Below are 21,974 nucleotides of genomic sequence, written 5' to 3' on the forward strand. Positions count from 1 at the left end.
GAGATTATACAATATGTGATCTTCTGTGTCTGGCTTCTTTCCCTTAGCATAAAGTCTTGGAGGTCCATCCATATTGTAGCATGTATCGGTACTTGATTCATTTTTATGACAGAATGGTATTCCATTGTATGTATATACCACAGTTGGTTTATCCACTCATTCACTGATGGACATTTAAGCTATTTCCACCTTTTGGCTCTTGTGAACAGAGCTGCTGTGAACATGTGTGTACATGTACTTGTTTGAGTCACCTAGGAATGGAACTGTGGGGTCATGTGGTAATTCTACATTTAACTTTTTGCAGAACCGCCAAACTTTTCCACAGTGACTAAATCATTTTGTATTCCACTTATAGTCTTTTAGTTATACTTAGTACATTTATCAATTTGGGGGGTACTGACATGAAACTATATTCAGAATGCTTGTGAGACATGGCCCAGACATCTGTCTGTATTGAGCAAATTACACGGTTACTTGGAAGAATCATTCCTTATTCCACGCTGCTCCTGGTTTAAGTGTATAGGAACTTTGCAGGGGACCCCCGAAATTTATAAGGAAGCAGTAAGCACTTGTATTATCATATAACTAAATCAGCTAGGCCAGCAGCTTTCAAGCTTTTTGGCATGACCCACAGTAAGGAGAACAGTTTACATCATGGAACAGTACCTGTACGTATAACACATGCACATATATGAAACAGGAACAGAAGTTTCCTATGCAGTCTTACCATGTAAGACATGCACTCAGAGTTTCCATTTGTTCTTTTCTGCTCCATTTTTGTTTTTTTCTCTTTTTAAATGTAGATGGACTAACTAAATTGATTTCATGACTCACTGAAAGGGTCATGACCTTTAGTTTAAAAGCACTGAGCTAAGTGATTCTCTGTAGATCCAAGGCAAGACCTATATCCTGTAACATGACTTTCTATTACATAACCCATTTAAATAACTGACTGTTTCCAGCATCCCAATAGAGTTCAGGTATCAAGAATTCTTTCTTACTATATAGTCTGAATTTTCTTTATACAGTAATTTGTCATGAGAGGCAATCTAGATGTTAAAAGGGGCAGTCTACATGTCTAACTTTAGGAAGTTACTTAATCTCTTTGTGCCTCAGTTTCCTCATCTCTAAAATGGGATAATAATAGTAATATTAACCTCATAGAGTTCTTGTAAGGGTTGAATTAGTATATATATATTATAATATAAATTGTATATACATGATAAATAAGCAACACATAAGAATTAGCTGTATTATTATTATTACCATTTCCTAACATGTACTTTAGTTACTTATGTGTCTGTTTTATCTTCATTATTAGATTGTATGACTCTTCAGAGAAGAACTTAGCTTATATCTGTTTCATTGCTATATTCTCTATATTATAGGCACCCAATAAGTTTGTTTGAATAAGTGAATCAATGTAGAGAAATAGGAGATCCAATTCATGTCTACTTGAAATTTACAGCTAGACTGAGAGTTACTATCATAGCTATAAAAAATAAATAAATAAAAAATAAATTTAAAAAATATCATAGCTAAACATGGGCTTCAGAACCCAAAAAATCTGAATTTAAGCCCTGACTCTACCCCTTTCCAGGGTTAGAATTTGAGGAATTTGAGCAAGTTTTTTTCATGAGGTGTTGTGAGTATTAAAGGAAATAAATATGTAAAACACTTAGTAGTAGTAAGCTCCCTAAAAGGCATCATTCTTGTTATTATTATAAGATGGAGAGTTGAGATATATACCAATGAATAAATAAACAGTATAGAGGACTATGCAGGGTCATACAGTGAAGACAGTGAAGACCATAGGAATAGTCTTCAGAATAGGAAGAGATTTTTGAGATGGGGATGTAAGAAAGTCAATAAGATTTCATAAGGCAGGTAGGATTTAACCTGGGCTCTAAGGATGAGGAGGATTTAAATAGTGAAAACCCTTTTGTTCTAGACATGAGCAAAGATCTGCATTGTACACGAGGTATATTTCGTGTACAAAAGCAAGCAAATAGACCAGCCCACTTGGAAGAGAGGTTTCACATTTTGAAACTGGGTAAATGGTGTGACAAAAGAAGTATTTTAGGAGAATTAATCAGGCTCTGTTGTCAGGACACGTAGAGTTAACCATTATAGAACATGAAATGATATCTTTTTTCCTTAGCATTTTTGTTATATTGACATGTACCCATCACTGGGCTAGGTTCAGAGCAGTACTCAAGAGAGGAACAGCAGATGATCACTGCTCTAAAGGAGCTCTAGTCTGTTTCACTAATAAGCTTGAGTCCTCCGGGTAAAGAAGATGGAATGAATCTGAAAAACAAAGTATTCCTCCTCCAACAAAATGAATAAGAAGTAGTAAAAGCAAGCAAAAACTATGCCAACAGCAACTACAAGAGTTCATACTGTTCATACATAGACAATTAGTGACCAAGGAAAGAAACTATAGATTCATGTGTGGCCCAGAGTGGCTCCTAACCCTATCTTTATCCCTCAGAAGCAGTACTAGGGAAAGGTCAGCTGACAAATCATTACTAATACTCATTAGGCAGCCCTGGCAAATGTTGAGAAAGAGCCCTTGAAAATAAATGTTCTTACCTATCACAGAAAAATTTGAGGTCTTAGTGAGCAGGGAAAATCATGGGGCTCACCATTTTCCAGAGTTCCATGCTGAATTGAAACTATCCAAAGCCCAAGGGAAACCCCCTTAGGAATAGGACACATCCTAACTAGATAAGTGAAACCTAGCATAGATAGGACTTAATAAATCTCAAAAAAAAAAAAAAAAAAAAAGCAGACCCAGACCCTCATAGAATAAAGGCTGCCAACTACCCAGTGGAGTTCCCCCTTCTCCCCCACCTCTGACACCCTCAGATTACAGAAAAGTGCAGAGGATACATAATACCCAGCCTTCAAACTAAGCTTGCAGAGAAAGATAAACCTGAGTAAGGTTTGGTGTCAAGAGAATTTGTCTGCCAACAAACCAGAGAGGAAAGAAGGAAGGAGGGGAGAAAGAACATAGCATGCACTATGGATTAGTTTGCATTTTCCAATATTTTATGTAAAGGGAATCACAATATATACTCTTTTTTTTCTGGCCTCTTTTACTAAGGATCATTATTTTTAGGTTTATGCATGTTGTTGCATATATCAATATTTTGCTTATTTTTATGACTGATAAAAGAATAAAATCAGAATATATAAAAAGCTCTCAAAATTCGATAAACAACCCAATAAAAATGGGCAAAATATTGAACAGACACTTCACCTAAGAAGATACACTGATAACAAGCATATGAAAAGATGCTCAAACATCAGTAGTCATTAGGGAAGTGCAAATTAAAGTCACAGTGAAATACTACCAAACATTTATTAGAACAGCTAAAATTCAAAATACTGTACCAATACTGTTGGTGAAGATGTAGAGGAACTGGAATTTTCATACACTGCTGGTGGGAATATAAAATGGTGCAACCACTTTGGAAAACAGCTTGGCAGTTTCTTAAAAAATTAAACATACAACCTCTATATGATTCAGCCATTCCATTCCTAGATATTTATCCAAGAGAAAAGAAAGCATACAAAGACTTTTGCATGATTGTTCATAGCTTTATGTGTAATAGTCAAATTTGGCAACAACCCAAATGTCCATCAACAAGTAAATGGATAAACAAATTGTGGTATATCTATATAATGAACACTACTAATAAAAAAGGAATGAAACTATTGATACACACAACGACATGAATGAATTTCAAAATAATTATGCTGAGTGAAAGAAGCTAGAAATAAAGAGTATGTACTTTACTTTTACTGTACTGGAAAATGCAAACTAATCTATAGAGGCCGACAACAGATCAGTGGTTGTTAGTGAAGCAGGAGGCGGGTGTGGCGAGAAGGGGAGGGGTGGAAGGGAGGGATTACAAAGGTGCACCAGAAAACTTGAGAGTAATGGATATATTCATTAACTTGGTTGTGGTGACGTTTTCACGCATATTACATTTGTCAAAATGTATCAGATCATATACTTTAAATATGTGCGGTATGTCAGTTATACCTCAATAAAGCCATTAAAAAATATGGTTACATCCATACATCGGGAAACAATGTAGCAGTTAATAAAAATAAGAGAGATCCATGTGTATTGATATCAAGAGATGGCTATGGTATGTCATTAAACAGAAAGAGCAAGTTGCAGAAAAGTATCTCTAGTATGGCCTCATTTTTATTAAGGAATTTCTATACATGTGCTACAGTATATACATATCTTTGTTTTTATATACACAGAGAAATGTCTGGAAAGGTCCACATCATACTGATAACACTGTTTATCTCAGGGATGGACATGGGGATAAGAAGTAGGGTAGAGATGAAACTTCGTATTTTATAAGCATTAGTATTATTTGAATTTTGAGTTTTTTAAAAGAATGCCCCCCATGTACATATTCTCATCTTACTGTCTATCTGATAAAGTCTTTGTTCTTTAATAATCAATTACAACTCCTCGTCTTCCTAACAGTTTTGAGTTCTACCAAATCTTCTTCATTTTCGTGTCCCCAGTTCACAGCCCGGTGCCTAATAGTTATAGGTTGTCAATAAATGTCTAATGAGAGAAGTAAATATTGTTTTTTTTCCAGCAGCTGTGACCTCTATCTCTTGTATGCAGAAGTGGGAAGGCATTGGTTCTTTCTGTGTGTCTTTTGTATGTCATTCATTCCTAAGTAAGAAACTGAATTACTAATAAAAATAATCAACTGAAATATTTATTATGGCCAAAAAAGATAAGTGGAAAGCCAGGACTCAGAAATATAAATTAGTGTCAATAGTAGAAAAGATTTAATTGAAGTTACTTCAATTATTCTCTGATTTACCTATAACAACTATATTTTATCCGAGACCTTTTTTTTACCGATTAACATCTCTGTGAAGTCATGGCATTTCTTAAAATTGATGGCATCTTACAATTGTAATTGGAAGTGTTTTTTTCTTTCTTACAGAAAGAAGAAAGGTACAGAAAATAATGGTATCCTAGATTTGATGAAATAGGATAATTATAATTTCAAAGTACATAGTCTTAATTGTACACTGTTTTGAGAACTATTACATTTATTTTACTAATACAAAAACTAAGAGACATAGAAAATATAAATTACTTTCCACTGCCATACATCAAGATTAACATTTGAATATTTGTTATATTGTTAGAAAAGCATGAAAACCTTTTGTTATATGGATAAATTGGCAACAGACATAAAAGATTGACCCAGAAGGAAGTACATGTGAACATATGGGAAAATATACAACAGTAAAAGAAATACAAATCAAAACAATTTGGTACCTTTTTAGAGCTACTAAAATAACACCAAAAAAGAAAGAAAAAGAGAGAGAGAAATTTAAGATAACACCGTATCCTGGTGGCAGTGTAAGTTAATACAATCTGGTTATATTTCTGTTTATTTTTTGTCTCATCTGTTCTTTTATTTTTCTCTACTGGCTTTTTGGCTATACATCTTTTGATTATTTTTTGTATGTTATTTTAGAGCAATAGTTTCAAACATTTTGGTCTTAGAACCCCTGTACACTGTTAAATCATTGAGGACCCCAAAGACCTTTTATTTATGTGGATTATATCTATTGATATGTTCAATATTAGAGATTGAAACTGAACAGTAAAATATTAATTAATTTTAAAACAATAATAAACATTACATGTTAACATAAATTCATATTTTCATGAAAATATCTATTTGCTCCCCAAAAATATAGTGCAAGGAGTGCATTGTTTTAAATGTTTGTAAGTCTCTCTAATGTCTGGCTTAATGGAAAAAGCTGGATTCTCACATGTGCTTCTTCATTTAATCTTTTGTGTAATGTTGTTTAGGTTGAATTATGTGAAGGAAACTTGGCCTCACACAGATATGTACTTGTAAAAGAGAGGAGTGTTATAATAGCATCTTAAGATAATTTTAGATATTTTTCTTTTTTTTTTTAGTTGTGCCCCACATCTTGTGGGATCTTAGTTCCCTGACCTGGGATTGAACCCTGGCCCTCGGCAGTGAAAGCGCAGGAGTCCTAACCACTGGACCACCTGGGAATTCCCCATATTTTTCTTTCCTTTTTAAAAAATATTTATTTCTTTATTTTTGGCTGTGTTGGGTCTTCGTTGCTGCACGCGGGCTTTCTCTAATTGCGGCAAGCAGGGGCTATTCTTCATTGTGGTGCATGGGGGTCTAATTGTGGTGGCTTCTCTTGTTGCAGAGCACGGGCTCTAGGTGCGCGGGCTTGCTTCACTAGTTGTGGCTCACAGGCTCTAGAGCGCAGTCTAAGTAGTTGTGGCACATGGACTTAGTTGCTCCACAGCATGTGGGATCTTCCCGGACCAGGGCCCGAACCTGTGTCCCCTGCACTGGCAGGTGGATTCTTAACCACTGTGCCACCAGGGAAGCCCCCCCATATTTTTCTTGATACTACATTAAATCTCAGCAGCAGCAGTTTCTTAGTTGCAATATGGAATATGAAACCATATCAATGAACTTTTGGTATTGTGCTATATTATAATCCATTGTTACACCTTATACTTTTTTTTAAAATAAATTTATTTATTTTATTTATTTATTTTTGGCTGCGTTGGGTCTTTGTTGCTGTGCCCCGTTTTTCTCTAGTTGCGGTGAGTAGGGGCTACTCTTCGTTGCGTTGTTCGGGCTTCTCATTGCGGTGGCTTCTCTTGTTGCGGAGCACAGGCTCTAGGCGCGCAGGCTGCAGTAGTTGTGGCTCATGGGCTCTAGAGCGCAGGCTCAGTAGTTGTGGTGTACAGACTTAGTTGCTCCGTGGCATGTGGGATCTTCCCAGACCAGGGCTCAAACCCGTGCCCCCTGAATTGACAGGCAGATTCTTAACCACTGCGCCACCAGGGAAGCCCACACCTTATATTTTGAATTTTTTTTTTACCTATGCATCATTTTATGACATCATGTATGGATAATTTGGAAAGTTTAGTTCCCTGTTTTATGTAGATTCAGATGACACATTTCATTATACAATATTCAAAAATCACATTTGTTAATACACCATTATTCCCATCAGGAAAAATCTCTTAAGTATTGGGAGCTATCAAACTCGTGGTGGAAACAACCTTTCCAAAATCCTAATTTTTGCTTGAAAGCACAAAATTTATCTTTGACAGCAAATACTTTTTCTTTTCTTAAAGTGATAGGCTGATTTTGTTTACTTTTAAGATGCCGAATACTCAAGTCTGAATAGCTATAGTTTGTCTACAGTTGCTCTTTCAAGTAAAAATAGCATTCCATGAGAAAAGCATGTAATTTAGTTCACAATGCAAACAATCATACAAGTACTTTTCTACAAGTCATTCATCAGACTTCAGTGTGCAGCTTTTTGCATGCCTCCCATTTTGTCACATAAAATATTAAAAATATATTTACCGAAGGGTAATATATTATCCTCCTCCTTCACATGCTAAAAGTTTTGATTATCTGGTGGACATTATGGATGATATCTTATGTGGAATTTGGATTATGTTGTCTTCCTTTAAAGGTGTTGAGGTTTTTTTCCTGGCAAGTGGTTAAATTATTGCCAAATCTTCTTGGTCAAGTCAGATTTAATTTTAGGTTCTGTTCAGGTGAAATTATTTTGATATTTTTCTGAATCTAGCGTGATTCTTATTCCTATAGCGTGGCATTTCTGGGGTCTTAACTGAATGCCTGAAGTGTTCAGAGAGGTCTCTCCACTCTGGCTTAGCCAGAACTCCAGTATCTCCAAGCACTGCACTGCACTGCCTATGCAGACTTCAGGGACCCTCCCCTTTGTCCAACCCCCTCTTGTTCAGTATTCTGCTGCACAAAGTCTCACCATCTCAGCAGCTCTGAATCTTGATTTCTGCCTTCTCAGCTCACAAAACTACCACTCAGTGAGTCAGCCAGGCTCTGCTTGGGCTCTACCTCTGCACCACAGTCTAGAACATGTCCCACACAGAAAGCCCAGGGTAAATGTGGGAGTTGACCTTTTGTGTTTCTCTTCTTTTAGGGATCACAGTCCTGTGCTGTCTGAAGTGTAGTCCAGTGCCTAAAAGCAATTGCTTTATATACTATTTTATCCAGTTTTATTATTGTTTATAGCAGAAGGATAAGCCTATTTCTAGGTACTCTGTCATGGCGCAAATCACAAATCCTATACAGCAGTTTTACGCCATAATTATGAATATTTTGTAGCTTTGTAGAAGAGTGTGTGTGTGTGTGTGTGTATCCACAAATACAGGAAGGGAACTTGAAAAAATAAGAACTGTTAATTGATTAGGATATTTAAATGAAAGGTAAGACTTTTTCCTCTTTAAATTTTTCTATTAATATAATTGTAACTATGTAATAAAATGACTTTGTTATGGAATTAAAGATTACTGAAATAGTTTTAAGGTGAAACTAATAAACTTTATTTCTTCCTTTTACCTAACAATATTTTATTTTTAATTCACTAGGCACCTAATACATTGTTAAATTTGTCTTTAAATTTTCTTCTATAATGACACTTTTTCATACACAGTAAATGACCAAGACAGAAAAACATTTTATCTGCGTAGCTTACACTGGGTACTTTGGTTTATATCTGATTGTTAAAAATTATAATAGGAAGTGACACCACATTCAGCAGTTTTCTATAAGTAGGAACCTCAGGAACATTAGTACCCAAGCTAAATGATTGGGGAGAGAGTGTGTGTGTTTTAACTTTTCAAAACCAAACCAAATGCATGATTATTTAGACTGTTATTGCCATCAACTTAAAGCTAAAGCAAGGAATCATCATTCAATTGCACTATACATATAGAAGGAATATGAAATCACACACACACGCACACATATGAACTGAAGTCATAGGACTCATGGCCACTCCAAAATTACGAATTAATTCTACTAGCCTTGGTGTGAAAATTTCTTTTTTTTTTTTTTTAACATCTTTATTGGAGTATAATTGCTTTACAATGGTGTGTTAGTTTCTGCTTTATAACAAAGTGAATCAGTTATACATATACATATGTTCCCATATCTCTTCCCTCTTGCGTCTCCCTCCCTCCCACCCTCCCTATCCCACCCCTTTAGGTGGTCACAGAGCACCGAGTTGATCTCCCTGTGCTATGCGGTTGCTTCCCGCTAGCTATCTATTTTATGTTTGGTAGTGTATATATGTCCATGCCACTCTCTCACTTTGTCACAGCTTACCCTTCCCCCTCCCCATATCCTCAAGTCCATTCTCTAGTAGGTCTGTGTCTTTATTACCGTCTTGCCCCTAGGTTCTTCATGACCTTTTTTTTTTTTTCTTAGATTCCATATATATGTGTTAGCATACGGTATTTGTTTTTCTCTTTCTGACTTACTTCACTCTGTATGACAGACTCTAGGTCCATCCACCTCACTACAAATAACTCAATTTTGTTTCTTTTTATGGCTGAGTAATATTCCATTGTATATATGTGCCACATCTTCTTTATCGATTCATCTGTCGATGGACACTTAGGTTGCTTCCATGTCGTGGCTATTGTAAATAGAGCTGCAATGAACATTTTGGTACATGACTCTTTTTGAATTATGGTTTTCTCAGGGTATATGCCCAGTAGTGGGATTGCTGTGTCATATGGTAGTTCTATTTTTAGTTTTTTAAGGAAGCTCCATACTGTTCTCCATAGTGGCTGTATCAGTTTACATTCCCACCAACAATGCAAGAGGATTCCCTTTCCTCCACACCCTCTCCAGCATTTATTGTTTCTAGATTTTTTGATGATGGCCATTCTGACTGGTGTGAGATGATATCTCATTGTAGTTTTGATTTGCATTTCTCTAATGATTAATGATGTTGAGCATTCTTTCATGTGTTTGTTGGCAATCTGTATATCTTCTTTGGAGAAATGTCTATTTAGGTCTTCTGCCCATTTTTGGATTCGGTTGTTTGTTTTTTTGATATTGAGCTGCATGAGCTGCTTGTAAATTTTGGAGATTAATCCTTTGTCAGTTGCTTCATTTGCAAATATTTTCTCCCATTCTGAGGGTTGTCTTTTGGTCTCGTTTATGGTTTCCTTTGCTGTGCAAAAGCTTTTAAGTTTCATTAGGTCCCATTTGTTTATTTTTGTTTTTATTTCCATTTCTCTAGGAGGTGGGTCAAAAAGGATCTTGCTGTGATTTATGTCATAGAGTGTTCTTCCTATGTTTTCCTTTAAGAGTTTGATAGTGTCTGGCCTTACATTTAGGTCTTTAATCCATTTTGAGTTTATTTTTGTGTATGGTGTTAGGGAGTGTTCTAATTTCATACTTTTACATGTACCTGTCCAGTTTTACCAGCACCACTTATTGAAGAGGCTGTCTTTTCTCCAGTGTATATTCTTGCCTCCTTTATTAAAGATAAGGTGACCATATGTGCGTGGGTTTATCTCTGTACTTTCTATCCTGTTCCATTGATCTATATTTCTGTTTTTATGCTTGTACCATACTGTCTTGATTACTGTAGCTTTGTAGTATACTAAAAATCCTATCTTTTATTTTTAAGATTTCTTTTTCTCAAATTCAAGTTTTCAGGAAAAATATTCAGCATATTTTATATTTTCTTCTCAATTCTCTTTTTTTTTTTTTTTTTTTCTGTGGTACGCGGGCCTCTCACTGTTGTGGCCTCTCCTGTTGCAGAGCACAGGCTCCAGACGCGCAGGCTCAGTGGCCATGGCTCCACAGCATGTGGGATCTTCCCGGACCGGGGCACGAACCTGCGTCCCCTGCATCGGCAGGTGGACTCTCAACCACTGCACCACCAGGGAAGCCCTCAATTCTCTTTTTTTAAGAAAACATATATTCTTTTTTATTACAAAGATTGCTGGGTTTTCCCCCAAGAAGGATAGCATAAAGTTTTAATGACCATTGTTATACGTCTTAAACATGCAGTATAGTTTTTTTATAAATATGGTTTTTAAAAGGATTATCTCTAGTTGAAGCAGCTTTACAATATTAAGGAAATTTTAAGGCAGTTACTCTTTATTCCACTATTCTACTATAATTGTTTTTATTTCACCCAGTGTGTATATTATTTTATATAGTTGTGATTATAATACATATACAGTTTGGGGATCTGTTGTTTTAACCTCATGCTTTTTCATATATACTTTTCCATGTTGTTGCATAAACTTCATATCTATCATTTTAAATGTCTGTATAATATTCCTTTGAGTTACCATACTTTTTCTATTATCCTATAAGTGAGGTTGTTTCCAGTTTTATGCTATTATATTTGGTATTCCAGTAAATACTGTTGTACAGATACTTCTCTGTACAGAACTTCTCTGGGTTTTTTTTAGTGGCTTCGTTACAATAAATTCCCAGAGTATAATTTGCAAGTCAAACAGTATGAACCATTTTCTTCCTTCAGTAGTGGTGGTGGTGGTGGTGGTGGTGGTGGTGGTGGTTGTGGTGGTTGTTAAATACCTGATTATTTTCAGTTTGTTTGTTAGTTGTCTCTATACTTAAATTCTATTGTAATTGTATTTGTTACTTATAAACCTTAATGATTCTTATTGCTGTCTGTTGGGTTTGGATGTACATGAATCAGACTCTTCTAATATAAGAACCTCCATAAAGCAGCTGGTCTGGAGGAAGTCCCCATAAATACAGTAGAAACATTTTATAGGTTTCTATGGGGATTCTATAACTATATAGTGGAAAATCTGTTCTCTTGGGGCTAAGGGTATAATATCCCCCTCACCTAGCAGTTAGGAAAATGAAGCAACGTAAAAAACAGTATAAGGAAGTTAGAGCAATTTAAGAAATAACTAAATCTATTAAATACTCAGGAAGAAGCAAGTTAAACTAACAGTTTAAAACAAATGCGTACGGGTGAAAACCATATACGCTCTCATCTCAGAGCTTGATTTTTTTACAGGGAAACAGACTGTTCTATTTTCCTTATTATATTTTTTAGAAATTCATAGATGAGAAACTTGTCCCCAGCCTTAGTAATACTATTTTTTCAATAAGTGATTTATTGCCTTTATCCATTTATTGCATTTAACATCATAACTGTCATATAATAATAGTCTCTATATATTTATAGGTACAGAATATAAAATGTAGTTACCAGCTCCAAGTTATATATGCGATTGCTCACATATATTAACATAAGTCAAAGCAAAAATTCGTTCTGATCTCATTCATTAAAGCAAGTGATAAAGCTGTTTAGTGATTATTTGGGTTGTAAATGATTGGGTTTTATTTGAAATAACAGTGGTTAAATTTTCATCTGTGAAACTCTGATTTTTACATTATCATATACTTTTCCTGGGAACTTCAGTATACCAGTTTTGATCCTTCTTAAATGTAATTTCTCACCTTTCAGTGGTGTATTTATAGCCAGGTCACTGGAATATACCCTCTCATATCTGATTGCATAAACATGACTTAAAATAGTACTGAGCTTATCATCATTCCACCCAAAGCAACTCCTTATTCTGTCACTGTTGCCCCCACTTTCATCAGTACTCAGTTTTAATACCTTGGAATCATTCCTGACTCTCATTCTTCTCCCTTCATTATCTAGTTAATCTCCAGATCATAACTATAGTTTTCTTTCATAGTGTCTCCCCCTCTACTCTGCCTTTCTGTTTCCCATTGCCACCACCTTAGTGCTGGACCTCATTACTCCTAGACTACTGCAACAGACTTGAATTTGGGGTATGTGATTTCTTTATTGTTAAGAAAAACGGTTTATTCCAGGAAACTACATCACCTACTTACAGTTTTACCTATTGCAAAAAAAGAAACATAGACTTTGTAAGAACAAAACAAAACAAAAAATCACCTTTTTTCTATAAAGATGTTGCTTCTATTCCAAGAAAGATATTTTGGTGGCAGGAAATAATATTCTCTCATATGGAGTAAATTCTGAAACTGTAAATACTTATAGAAAGTGCCAGGTCTTAGAAAGATGACCTTCTTATATGCTATATCAAGTAGTCTATCATTTAAACATAAATGAATCCATATACAGAAATTAAGGCAGCTAATAAGAATAGTGCAAAAGGAGTATGAAAAAACTATTAAAGAATTCCCTGTTCATAAATTAACGGAAAAGCAAATAAATTTAGCCTTAGAATGAAACACAGCAAACCATACCAGCGCCCAGATAAACATGCACCATGGTGCTCCTGGGACACCACTTCAGCAGTTATCTCCAGAAGGTGGCTGGGGCTTGCAACACACCCAGAGTTAGAAGAACCGGAGGCGCTCCAGGGTTGCACCGGCGCTGTCACAAGGAACATCTGACACAATGTATTCATTTGCCTTGGAATTTGTTTGTGTCATTTGCCTTTGACTAACCTAGAATGAAAGAGGTATCCCTTGTCACTCTTTTTCTGCCTTCTTCAATTATAAAGCATGTTTTATAATCTTCATTTTTTGAAAGGGATCACATGCAGTGGTCAAAAGAAGAAGAAGAAGCAGCCAGAAAAAAAGTAGAAGAAAACTCAGCTGTGCGAGTCCTTCTGGAAGAGCAAGGTAAAGCAACTACGTGTTGTGTCTCCTGGAGCCTGGCTTTCCTGTGTGCCCTTCCACTGATTCAGTTCACACCTCAGTCTCTTTTCCTCCTAATTGTGCCACTACTTTAGAGAGTTCTTAGCTTCTACCTTTGCTAATCTACTTGTTCCTTTGGGAGAATTCCCAGTTATTCCAGTGTAGCGGAACCAAAGTTAAAGAAATAAATTATGTATTCACCCTATAAGTATAATCTCTTTCTATAGTCATATTATTGCTTTCTCTGGGAGATACATAAGGGTGGCATTTCAAACAGGATATGAGAACATAATTTAAATTTTTTCCTTTAGTTATGCATCTTTTAGTATGCTGTTGTGCACTTGACCTGCTAGGAATATTCAACAGATTCAAAAACTTTGAGCGAAGAAGGTAGAGTCATATCAAAATGTTTCTGGTCTTTTATTGAACATAAAGTTTCAATAAGGATTTGAGGTACTTTTCTTGGAGGCCTTTGATATTTAGAGTTTAATTTAGGTAAGGCCTTGCCAACCTTAAAAATGGCTTCTAAAGTATTGGCCTATGCTACAATCACAAAACCAGAAAATAACAAGTGTGGGTGAAGATGCATAGAAATGAAGCCCTTATATGCCCTGTTAGAGTAATTATAAAATGGTACAACCTCTACTGAAAACAGTATGGAAGTTCCTCCAAAAATTAAAAATGGAACTACCATATCATCTAGCAGTCCCACCTCTGGATATATAGCCAGAAGAATTGAAAGGGTCTTGAAGAAATATTTTCACACCCATTTTCATAGCAACACAATTCACCATAGCAAAAGGTAGAAGCAACCCAAATGTCCAACAGATAAATTGATAAACAAAATGTGGTCTCTTCATATGGAATATTATTCAGCCATAAAAAGAAATGGAATCCCTGTCACATGCTATCATCTGGATGAACCTTGAGGACATTATGTTAAATGAAATAAGCCAGTCACAAAAAGACAAATACTATATGATTCCACTTATATGAGGTACCTAAAGTAGTCAGATTCATAGAAACAGAAATTAGAATGGTGGTTAGCAAGGGCTTAGGGGAGGGGGTGAAACACAGAGTTGTTGTTTAATGGGTATAGGGTTCCAGATTTGCAGGATGAAAAAGTTCTGGACATCTGTTTCACAACAATGTAAATATACTTAACACTACCGGGCTCTTCACTTAAAAATGGTTAAGATGGTAAATGTTACGTGTTTTTTACCACAAATTTTTGTTTAAAAAGCACACTAAAAAAAATTTGGCCTCTGTCCTTCTCAGTGCATAGCTGGGAACCGACAGGCAGTTGGCCCAACACTTACACTCTCTAGAGAGAATTTTCCTACCTTTTTTTTCTTAAATGATTTCTCCTTTAAAACAGGTTGATTTTTTTTCTTTAAAAAAAACAAAAACAGCTTATTGAAGTACCAGATACCCATAGAAATTAACACAATTCATAAATTTTCATAAAGTTTTCATAAAACTCAGTGAATTTTCCCAACACCCACTTTAAGAAACAGAATATTACCAGTAACCCAGAAACTTCCTCATGCCCTGTCCCAATTACTTTCCCAAACCCCTAAGACTCTACAAACAGCAACCACTATTCTGGCTTCTAATACCATAGGTTAGTTTTGCCAGAACAACTTGGTTCTGGTTATCATCATTTCTCAATCACTCATGTAGCACTGTCAGTGTACCTGTTAGATAGAATGAGAGGCAGTAAACTATGGCCAGGGGCCAAATCCAGCCCACTGTCTATTTTTATAAAGAAAGATTTATTGGAACTCATTTGTTAACATTGTCCATGGCTGCTTTTGAGCTACATCTACAGAGTTGAGTAGTTGCAACAGGGACCTTATGTAGTCCACACAGACTACGTACCGTCTGGCCGTTTACAGAAGAAGTTTGCCAACCCCTGAGATAGAATTTTGTTTCCAGATTGATCAGCTGTCCTGAAACTCCCCAGAGAAAGATGTTTGCATTCCTCTGTGCAAGCCAAGCGTAGTGAAAAGCACTAATCCCACTGGTAGTTAGCTATTGTTGTGACTTTAGTCTACACTTGAGGCTAAAGTTTGAAGCAAAGGTAGCTGTTGAAACTTAAGCTAATGCGACAGCCCTCATGAGCTGCCCTTTGCCAGTGAAGGGGGCAGTGTGGCCCTGTCTTATCCTCTGGCATCATTTGTTATCCCTCAGAGCTAGTTTTCCTTCCTTACTGTAAGCATGAATATGTCCTGGAGGATAGACAAGAAAGAAGAGCACCTGATCCACAGTAGAACCATTCTATTTTTATGAACTCCAGCCATGCAGTCCCAGAGTGGGATGTGGCCAGGGAGTGTTGGGGCTGGATTTTAGAGTGCATACCGGTGGCAGTTCTGCTCACAGATCAGCCCGTACTGCATTCCTTTGCAGGAACTCTGTCACACTGTTTCTGAGGAAGTATAATTTTGCTTCTTTGCCAGCAGCTGCACAGGCATATTTTCCACATTACTCAAGCTTCTGCTAGTGGCCACCTGGATGTGACAGAGAGAGTCAAGCCTAAACAGAATTAAAAGATATCAGTCATCTTAATTCTTTTCCAGGAAGTTAAAAATTATCCACAGTATATTTCCTGAGAATACGAAAAACCAAGGATTTTTTTTTCATGCTCTTTTGAGTATTTCTGTTTAGAACATAAATAGATGAGCAATGCTGATAATGTTCCCTTAAAGGGCTCTGTACGTGGCTGCCTATTTTGGCCTATTTATGTTAACAATGAACTTGAGTGAAGCTAATGAGAAGGTTATTTTCAGGCCTTGGAAACCACAGTAAAGGAAAATGACAGTTCCCACAGAACCATAATGTGACTGAAATAGAAAGGTGGTGACTGGCCTTCCTCTATAGAAGCAGGAAAAGCAGACTGGAGAGGGCTGATGATACTGCTTTGAAGCATTTGGTTTGCTTATTAGCATGTGCAGTCTGTTTCTGAGCAAGTTTTCTGGCCGCCGTGGAGACACAAAAGAGTTCATTTTAAAATGACTCAAAGTGATCAAGGCTTCTGCTGGGTCCCCTCTGCGTCCTCCCTTCCTACCTCCCCCCACCCCCCCATAACACCACTCAGTGCAGTGGACTTCACACATGTCAGAGAACTGCTACAAGGAGAGGAACACACACATTGAGGGTGACCCTTACATCACACTTAAGCAAGGTTGCACAGAGCAGCAGTTGAGGGTGGCAAAGAAAGAAAACTTCTGTCCTGAGGAACTATATTGAGTGATGGGACATTACAGTGAGAGTAAATACCTACCCAGCCACCCAGTCCAGTCTCCACCAGGAATCATCGACCTGCTAGTCTGCAGCAGCCTAGGTGAGGCTTCTAATTGGATATCTAATGTCTCTGATGAATGTGGGTCAAGGTGAATAGATCCGTTTAAAAGCTCTATTCCCAAATGTTGTGAAAACCCAAAGGAAGCTGTGACCCGGTTCTTCTCCCACTGCCCCTGTTAATCACCATCTCTTCTTATCCAGGAGGGTCCTAAGTCTTTGAAAGAGCCAGTTTTCTCCCATCATAAAGTATTCCATTTGCAGAATAGTATACGGCATGAGCACTGTCTACTGATTTTATCTTACTTATTTTAATGCCACTGGGAGGAAATACTGGTTGTTCTCCCATGCTGGCCAACTCTCTGGCAAGTTTCTTTTGGTCTCTGTGTGTCAGTCTCTCCTGTCACTCCCATTTCCCATTTGTCACCTATTGTCTCAGCCTTTGGTGAGAACTGAAGTCCGGAAACACCCCCACAATTCTGAAAATAAGAATTTATACATCACAAATAAGACAGTCTTTTGCTGTACAGTGGTTGACATATTCATTCCTGTGATTAAAATGTAAAGCATCCGGCCTCTCATTAGCATTATTTCTTTCAATTAGATGCCCAGATTAATGATTTTTTTTTTTTGCGGTATGCGGGCCTCTCACTGTTGTGGCGTCTCCCGTTGCGGAGCGCAGGCTCCGGACGCGCAGGCTCAGCGGCCATGGCTCACGGGCCCAGCCGCTCCGCGGCATGTGGGATCTTCCCGGACCGGGGCACGAACCTGTGTCCCCTGCATCAGCAGGCAGACTCTCAACCACTGCGCCACCAGGGAAGCCCAGATTAATGATTTTTAATTCCACATTTCCTTTTGGTAATTTATTTATTTATTTATTTATTTTTTGCGGTACCGGGCCTCTCACCGCTGCGGCCCCTCCCGCCTCAGAGCACAGGCTCTGGACGCGCAGGCTCAGCGGCCATGGCTCACGGGCCCAGCCGCTCCACGGCACGTGGGATCCACCTGGACCGGGGCACGAACCCGTGTACCCTGCATTGGCAGGCAGACTCTCAACCACTGCACCACCAGGGAAGCCCTGGTAATTTATTTTAAATTTTATAATAGCTCAGATTTCTTTTTAAAGCAGGTTAATTCAGAGAAATGAGAAAGATACATTTGGCAGTTTTTGAGTTAACATGATTATAATTTCCTGAAAACATCTCTAGTGTGTTATATCTCAGCTGGTAATTTAGCAAATGTAATGGGTTTTTAAAAGTTAATAACAAATGCAGCTGCTATTTTTACTTTAAAATACCATTGTAAATAACTGTCTACCTAGGATGAGTTATCTATGTTGAGGAAAATAGTAAGAGAATTCCACTATACCTTCCTTTGTGAATACCTTACCACTTGAGAGTGTCCTATGTGAGAAAAAAAAATAGAGTAGCTAAAAGTTTTGTGTGCTGATAAATTTAGGATACTTGTTTGTAGGTCAGCTTTGGTTGTTAATTTCATACAGTGCTCTTAGAAGTATACTTTAAATTTCATAACTTTAAGAGTTTTCCTTTATTAGACAATTAACTTTATCAGTGACATGTGGAAATTTCCAACTTCGAGAGCTCAGGTGTTCGTGTAATTGCTGTGCAAAAATAGCTTTAAATTGCCTTTTGTATAGGGAGGGTGGGAGGGAGGGAGACGCAAGAGGGAAGAGATATGGGAACATATGTGTATGTATAACTGATTCACTTTGTTATAAAGCAGAAACTAACACACCATTGTAAAGCAATTATACTCCAATAAAGATGTTAAAAAATAAAATAAATAAAATTTAAAAAAAATAAATTGCCTTTTGTTACATTGCAACTTAGAATAAATTTTCATAATACATATTAATCATATCGTATATGTCAGATACATATAAATGGTTTAATTCAATTTCTTAGTTGTTATATTCAGTGTGATTCAGGGTGAATTCTGAATATTTAAGTATGGTTAGTGTGTCATAGTCCTTCTTCCCCTCAGCAGTATTGAATTTAATAAATGAATAATTGAGAAGTTGCTTCATCTGGCTGTGGTTAAACAGATCACTACATCCCTTTTACGGCCGTTGGCAGAGAGCAATTAACTCTGAATTGGCAGCCTTGGAGAGTAAAGGGAAAATTTTCTCCTCCAAGAAAAATTGATCATTAATATACCTGTTTAGAAAATCAGTTGGACAAGATGAAGACAGGGCAGATTTCTCTACACTATATTCTTTTATCATTATAGGCTGAACTTGAGTTGAGTGAACAGCAGGATTAAGCTAAATTTTTCACTCATGGTCAGAAAAGTTGCTCTTCCAATTCCCCTGTTATCACAGATACTCTTGCAGTTCAGGAAATTAAATTATATGCTGGAGGTGTTTCCTTGTCTCATAGCCATAATTATGAGTTTGACTGAGCTTCCGTGGGGTCTCAGAGGCTGTTATACATTACTGGGAACTGTGGAGTTGCCAGCATTGATTGAAGGTACTGCTAAAAGCACAACTTTAAAAAGCAAAAAAAAAAGTTCCAGCTCATTAGCCTTTATCCCAGACTATCCTGTTTTGTTTCTGTTCTGTTGCTGTCCCACAAACCCATCTATTCTCATAGAGCATTTTATGTTCCTGTTGCTCATCATAATTTCATCATACAACCTTGCATAGTTTATTTTTTATATAATTCAAATGGGGTTTAATTAAGTCTGTTTTTCTGATCTGTCTTTATGTAGGTTCACTTCAATCAGCATTATTTTTACTATTTGGTTATACTGATTATAAGTCATACTGAGGTTTTAATTTCAGCTTGATGCTTCATAATGAGAGGAAAGTACAAAATCAGAAAAACAGATTATTTTCAGAGATATTTTGGAGGGGGTTAATCTTGATTTTGTGTTAGGAAGGCAGTATGTATAATGATTGAGCATAAAGTCTGATAGAATTGGTTCAGGTCCTGGCTCTGCTGGGTGACTCTGGGCAAATTTTTTTATCCCCTCTGACCTTGAACTTCTTTGTCTGTAAATTGGAATAACATGTCTATCTGAGAGGTATTATTAGGATTAAATGGGAAAAAAATCCAAGTAACATTTGACATAGTGCCTGGCACAAAATAAACACTTAGTATGTACTATTGTGCTGCTGTTATTGGTACAATGATTTATGTGATGTTTGTTTTTTTCCTCCTAATTCCTGAGTGGGAAATACTTGAAAAAGGCTTGAAAGCGTATATATCAGCAGACCTTGACCATCATCTTTTAATAGTAATCAGATCCTTTTTAAAGATTGGATAAGCTAGGGTTGAATTTAGGTGCTTGATATACTTGGTACCTGCACCAGATTCTAGTCACCTCACTGCAAATTCATTTTCTTTATAAACTGTAGAAATTAAACAGTAGTACAGGCTCATATTTATGACAGCAATCTGATCCAAGATTTTGCAGTTTGTAGAACTGAATGTTTAATGTTCTCCATAAATTCATGGGATTTAATAGGAAAGTACATAGACTTTTTAGAGCTTAACCATAGAGATACTCTAATTCAGGGGTCCGGCCAGTGGCCTGTTAGGAACCAGGCCGCACAGCAGGAGGTGAGCAGCAGGTGAGTGAGTGAAGCTTCATCTGCCGCTCCCCATCGCTCCCCATCGCTCGCATTACCTCCTGAACCATCACCCCCCCACCCCCCACCTCCGTGGAAAAATTGTCTTCCACGAAACTGGTCCCTGGTGCCAAAAAGGTTGGGGGCCGCTGCTCTAATTCAACCCCTCATCAAATGAGGAAACTCTTTGGGCAAGTAGAATGAAGAATTCAACCAAGATTCCTCATCTTCATGTAAGATGTAGATAAAACTTTGCAAAAGAAAGAACTACCTAATAATCGTTAAATTGTTACCAGCACTCCAAATTTCCATCTGATGGTTATAAATGAATATAAAATAAATTTTAGAGTTGCAGTCAGTGTACAGACCATTCTGTGTGAATATTTTCTCTTAATATTATTATCCTTTAAATTTTAATTGCTACATAAGTTTACTCTGTTTTGACATGCATGGTTTGCTTGGTCATTCCTATGTTGCTGGCTGTTTGAGTTATTTCCACTTTTTCTTATTATAAATAGCACTGCTATGAACATCTTTTCTTTCAAGTTACTCCACTGCTGTCTATCTCTTCCCCTGCCAATTAATTCCGAGGGGGATATTCCCACAAATTAATCACTTATATTACATTCTAGTTACTTATAGTTAGGTTCAAACTCACTTCACAAGTAACTTGGTATTGGAAACTCAAATGCTAAAGATTTGACTAAATATAGGTCTTCTTAGGTGGGTCACCTTTTATTAAGCAGAAAAATCTTTTACCAGCATAGAGTGAGTTACAAAGAGAGTTCTTAAGGTAAAAGGAAGAAGAGAAGGTGCGAGAAGACCCTGGGGAAATTTGACGGTTTCCTAATTCCTCCTGAGTCTGATTTTCGGAATGTTGTTTTGTTTTCTTACACAGTATATCAGGTACACTCCAATTTCTAAAAGTAGAGATAGAACTATTTTAAAGATATACAGCATTTTTAGATTAGTGATAAATAGGCTTCCTCCCATTAGTGCAGATGAGAGCATGTTTTGGACTTCAACATCACATAATTCTTTTGTTACAGAGATCTACTTTCATTTCTCAGACCTTAAATACATATGGGAGTTTCTGTCTTTCTAGCAGTCCTGCTGCCAGATACAATTCAGCCCTGATGGGAAGGAAGTCTTGTGGCCAGATGGGTGGGGATCCATGGTACAAGGCCATAAAGATAAAAGTGGAAAGAGAAGAAAAAATATAAGGGCTTCAGGACAGGGTTCTGTAACAGAGACAAACCTGACTATAGGCAACTGCTTGTTCTGAGGGTAAGGGCTTCTTTAAAATTTTCAAAGAAATGAGTCTGTTGTTTTTAGTTTTAGTTTATTTTTGGAATAGATTATAATTTCACATGGATCAAAATTCAAATGAGAATTCTTCCTCAAACCCTGGTCCCCAGCCACTCAGTTCCACTCTTTAGAGGCAACCAGTACTACTAATTATGTGATTATCCTTCCAGAAGTATTCTGCCCATATAGCAGTAAATATGTGTATATACATACATGACTGTTTTTCT

The 21,974-nt window shown here is 36.9% G+C and overlaps 1 protein-coding gene across 1 annotated transcript in view; it reads left to right on the top strand.

Annotated features, from left to right (window-relative positions):
• METTL8 (methyltransferase 8, tRNA N3-cytidine) overlaps nucleotides 1–21,974 on the top strand; it is a 131,500-nt gene that overhangs the window by 46,179 nt on the left and 63,347 nt on the right. Inside the window, exon 4 of the mRNA XM_027128459.1 lies at nucleotides 13,441–13,532. Within this exon, the coding sequence (XP_026984260.1) occupies nucleotides 13,441–13,532 (92 nt within the window). The remainder of the gene's footprint in view (nucleotides 1–13,440; nucleotides 13,533–21,974) is intronic.

This window comes from Aethalodelphis obliquidens, unplaced genomic scaffold (genome assembly GCF_003676395.1).
Source record: "Aethalodelphis obliquidens isolate GAN/ISIS:26980383/991018 unplaced genomic scaffold, ASM367639v1 scaffold2, whole genome shotgun sequence".
Taxonomy (NCBI): domain Eukaryota; kingdom Metazoa; phylum Chordata; class Mammalia; order Artiodactyla; family Delphinidae; genus Aethalodelphis; species Aethalodelphis obliquidens.